Genomic DNA, 4070 nt, shown 5'->3' on the forward strand with positions numbered 1-4070 from the left:
CTACATTTTGATCCAAATTTGATTAGAATATACCAGACTGGCCATCGAGAAAGCGTAAAGGCTTACATTATTATATGTGATGGCTCCTGTGAGGGCTGGGGCAACCACGCCCATCAAGGAGCCGAAGGTTTTTGAGAAGCCCATAAGACTACCAGCGAAGTTAGGAGCCAGGTCTTGGTGGGCGCAGAGATAGCCTGACATGTTGGGCGCCGCCAGACTCACTGCCAGACACAGCAGAACCATGGCAAGCATTCCATCCCAGTTCACGAAGCACATTCCCACCAAGCACAGGGTGGGGAGGTAGTAGGCTGCAGGAAACAGATGCGGGGTTAAACGAACCAAAGAGAAGCTGAAGAAGAGTAGATGAAATTATATTGTTCACACACACACACACACACACACACACACACACACACACACACACACACACACACATATATATATATATATATATATATATATATATATACATATGTTTATATGTATATATGTGTATGTATATACATATATACACACACATATATACTCATATATATTTACATACATATCCACATGTGTGTGCGTGTGTATATGTGTGTGTTTGCGTGCACACACGCACATAAGCAATATACACCCACACAAACAAGATAGGGTTTAAAACTAATTTGTGCCTGGGCAAGTCTCGGAGACTAGCACGTGAACGACTCACAAATGGCCATGGACATGTTCCTGATCTGCAGGATGGTCATCGTCCCGGTCGAGGCGAGCTTCTCCACCAGGAATCCCCAGATGACGCTGACGGCCCACGCCAGCGCATACGGCAGCGCTGACAGAACCCCGGTCTAAAAGAGGAGGAAGAATTGGAGGAAAATCTATCCCACAGTTGACATTGTGTTATCTTAGTCTCGTACGGAATCACTTGAACAAATCAAGGAATGCAAATATGGTCCTACACTATTCATGTCGAAATGTTGGATTTTGCTGAGGTATGTGGGGAGTTCCGTGATGATGGTGTAGAAGCCAAGGGTGTCTCCGATGGAAGCCAGGGTCACCAACCACACGTATGGGGACGTAAATACATCATACCAGGGTAGCGGCACGACCTGGGAAACAAAGGAAAGTAGATATAGGGAGGAGACAATAGTAGCTCGTAAGATCTCGTAAGAAACTAGAATAAATATTTCGAGATATGGAACAGTGCTGTAACATCACACGGACGGACCTTGGCTTCTTTCATAACGTCTTTGTAGGAATGAAGGTACTGCAGCTCTGCGTCAGAGATTCTCGGGTGATGCTCGGGCCTGTCGTGCACCAGCAGGAACCAAGCGATGCTCCACAACAGACCAGTCGCACCGAAGACGTAGAAGGCGGATCGCCACCCGCCCAGCTCCTCCGAACTCGACAGCCACCCCGTCACTGGCATGGCAATCACTGTTCCTACGTTCAAGCCTAGAAGAACAGCATGTGAACGATTAACTGACTAGATATATATTGAGAATGCAAAGGGAAGATATCTTATATTTTTTCACAGGATGGTGATATGAGAAGTGTGATAAAATGGTGCATTGCTTTCCATGTGTAAATAACTTTCAAGTAATACCAAGAAACAACTAATTACAATCATTTTCATTAATCAGCTACCTATCCATAACTTCCAGAGATTACTCTTACCCGATACCTCCTTTTAGACAACGTGATTTTATTACATACCTGTCATTACCAGTGCCGTGTATTTACTCCTCTCAGCTGGAGGAAACCATGTAGCCAGCAGTGTGTTCATGGCAGGGAAACATCCGCCCTAAAAGTTTCTGAATGTCATGAATCTTCTCATGGTGTCCTAAAACATCTCTTTGCACATATGGAACTTACAACAACATGAAAGAATCTGCATAAAATATTTGTGAACATTGGGACAAACGGTACAAGAGAAAAGGTAGCACGGTTGCCAACACCCACCAAGGCGAGGCCCTCCGCGACCCTGAGAGCGATGAACATCTCGGTGGAAATTTCAGCACAAATGGGCGTAAGGAGAGTAAGTATGGAGGCAACTAATAATCCAACGCCGACACAGAGCTTCCCGCCCAGGTATTCGGCAGCTCTCCCGCCAGGCAAGTGCGAGATGGCGTAGCCGTAGTAGAAACAGCCGAGGATGTTGCCCTGGACCTTTTCGTCCCAATCGAACTCACCTCCCTGGCAGAGACGGAGGTAGGGATTCAGTGCACGGTGGTACAGGGATGGATGAGGTTTCATACTTCTCTCTCTATCTATCTATCTATCTATCTCCCCCCCCTCTCTCTCTCTCTCTCTCTCTTTCTCTCTTTCTCTCTTTCTCTCCTATTCTCCTATTCTCTTGGCCTCCGCCCTTTCCTTTCCCCTTCCCTTCTCCTCCTTCGCCTTCTGTTTCCCTTCCCCTCGCCCTTCCCCTTCCCCTTCTCCTCCTTCGCCGTTTCTTTCCCTTTCCCTCGCCCTTCCCCTTTCCCTTTCCCTTACCCTTCTCCTTCTCCTCCTTCGCCTTCTCTTTCCCCTTCCCCCTCCCTCTCTTTCTCTTTCTCCTTCCCCTTCCCTTTCCCCGTCCCCTTCTCCTTCCCTTTCCCCTTCCTTTTCCCTTCCCCTTTCCCCTCCCCTTCCCCTTTCCCTTTCCCTTTCCTTTTCCCCCACCCTTCTCCTTCCCCTCTCCTCTTCCATCAATCTACCAGTCCCCTTCCTCTCTCCCTCTTTCCAGCTCCAGTCCTCAAGAGGCTACCTGATATGTCTCCTGAGGATCATAATCGTCGGGCAGCGGGCAGACGCCGGCGCTTCCGTTGGTGGCGTTAGAGGAGTTGGAAGGCGTCGTCGTTACCATGGCGACGATGGCAACGGAGAGGGAGATGCGGATGGTGTACATGACGGTGAAGCCGAGGCTGCCGAGGAGAGCCAAGGTGTGGCGAGCACCCCAGCATTCTGTGTTGCTGCTGCCTGGTGGTTTTGCTGCTGTCGTACGAAGGGTGGTAATGATCATGATGAAGATGATGTTGATAATGATAATAATGATGATAATAATGACAGTAATATTGATAATGATAACAATGATAATGATATTTATAATAATGATAATAGTTATAGTAATGATATAGTAATGATATGATAACGATACTAATAATGATAATAATGAAAATGATAATAATGAAAATAATAACAATAATAAAAACGATAATTATATTGATAATGATTATAAGAATAACAATGACAATAATAATATTAGCTGTAACAGTTGTAATAATCGAAATCTTAGTTATGATAATAATGATAATGATGGTAATGATTATAATGATAATAAAAATAATGATAATGATTATAATGATAATAACAATAATGATAATGATAGTAATGATAATCGTAATAATAATAACAAGAATGATAATAGTAATAATACTAATGATGATAATGATTATAATAATGATAACAATAATAGTAATAATAGAAATGATAATGATAATAATAATAACAATAGTGATACTAATAATGATAACCAAAGTAATACTATTGATGATAATACGAGTTATAATGATATTGATGATAATAATAATGATAATAGAATTATAACAATGAAAACATGAAAACAATGTGATGATCATAATGTTAATGATAACACTAATGATAACGATGGTAATAACACTAATAATGATAATAATCATAATAATAACAATGATAGCAATAAGGATAATACTGATATTAACAATGATCATGATAACGGTAATGAGACAAATGACAACAATAATAGTAGTTGTGATGATCATAATAACAATAATAATGATGATGATTATTATTATCATTATTGATACCAATATTAATAACCACTGAGATTATTGTTCTTTTTCCATTATCATTGTCATTGTTGTTATCATCATTATTGCTATCATCATTATCGTCATCATTGTTTTTGTTATAGTCTTATATCTATTTTTCTTATTCTCGTTATTACTATTGGTACGGTTCTAATCATTATCAGTTGTTATTACTATCATTATTGTTATTACCTTTAACTTTATTATTTCCATTATAATTATCATAACTTTATTAATGCTGCAGCTGTTATTTTTTATCATAATAAT

At 41.0% G+C, this 4070-nt stretch overlaps 1 protein-coding gene across 1 annotated transcript in view; it reads right to left on the minus strand.

Annotated features, from left to right (window-relative positions):
* The window catches only part of LOC122256040 (sialin-like), a 5164-nt gene continuing 1094 nt past the window's right edge, over nt 1-4070 (minus strand). Inside the window, exons 2-8 of the mRNA XM_086550511.1 lie at nt 2723-2949; nt 1936-2169; nt 1690-1777; nt 1202-1428; nt 933-1082; nt 689-821; nt 1-308 (exon numbers count right to left, since the gene is read on the minus strand). Of these exons, the coding sequence (XP_086406637.1) occupies nt 1-308; nt 689-821; nt 933-1082; nt 1202-1428; nt 1690-1777; nt 1936-2169; nt 2723-2949 (1367 nt within the window). The remainder of the gene's footprint in view (nt 309-688; nt 822-932; nt 1083-1201; nt 1429-1689; nt 1778-1935; nt 2170-2722; nt 2950-4070) is intronic.

The sequence above is a fragment of the Penaeus japonicus genome, unplaced genomic scaffold (genome assembly GCF_977035675.1).
Source record: "Penaeus japonicus unplaced genomic scaffold, GWHDUDI00000001_assembly GWHDUDI00000023, whole genome shotgun sequence".
In the NCBI taxonomy this organism is placed as follows: domain Eukaryota; kingdom Metazoa; phylum Arthropoda; class Malacostraca; order Decapoda; family Penaeidae; genus Penaeus; species Penaeus japonicus.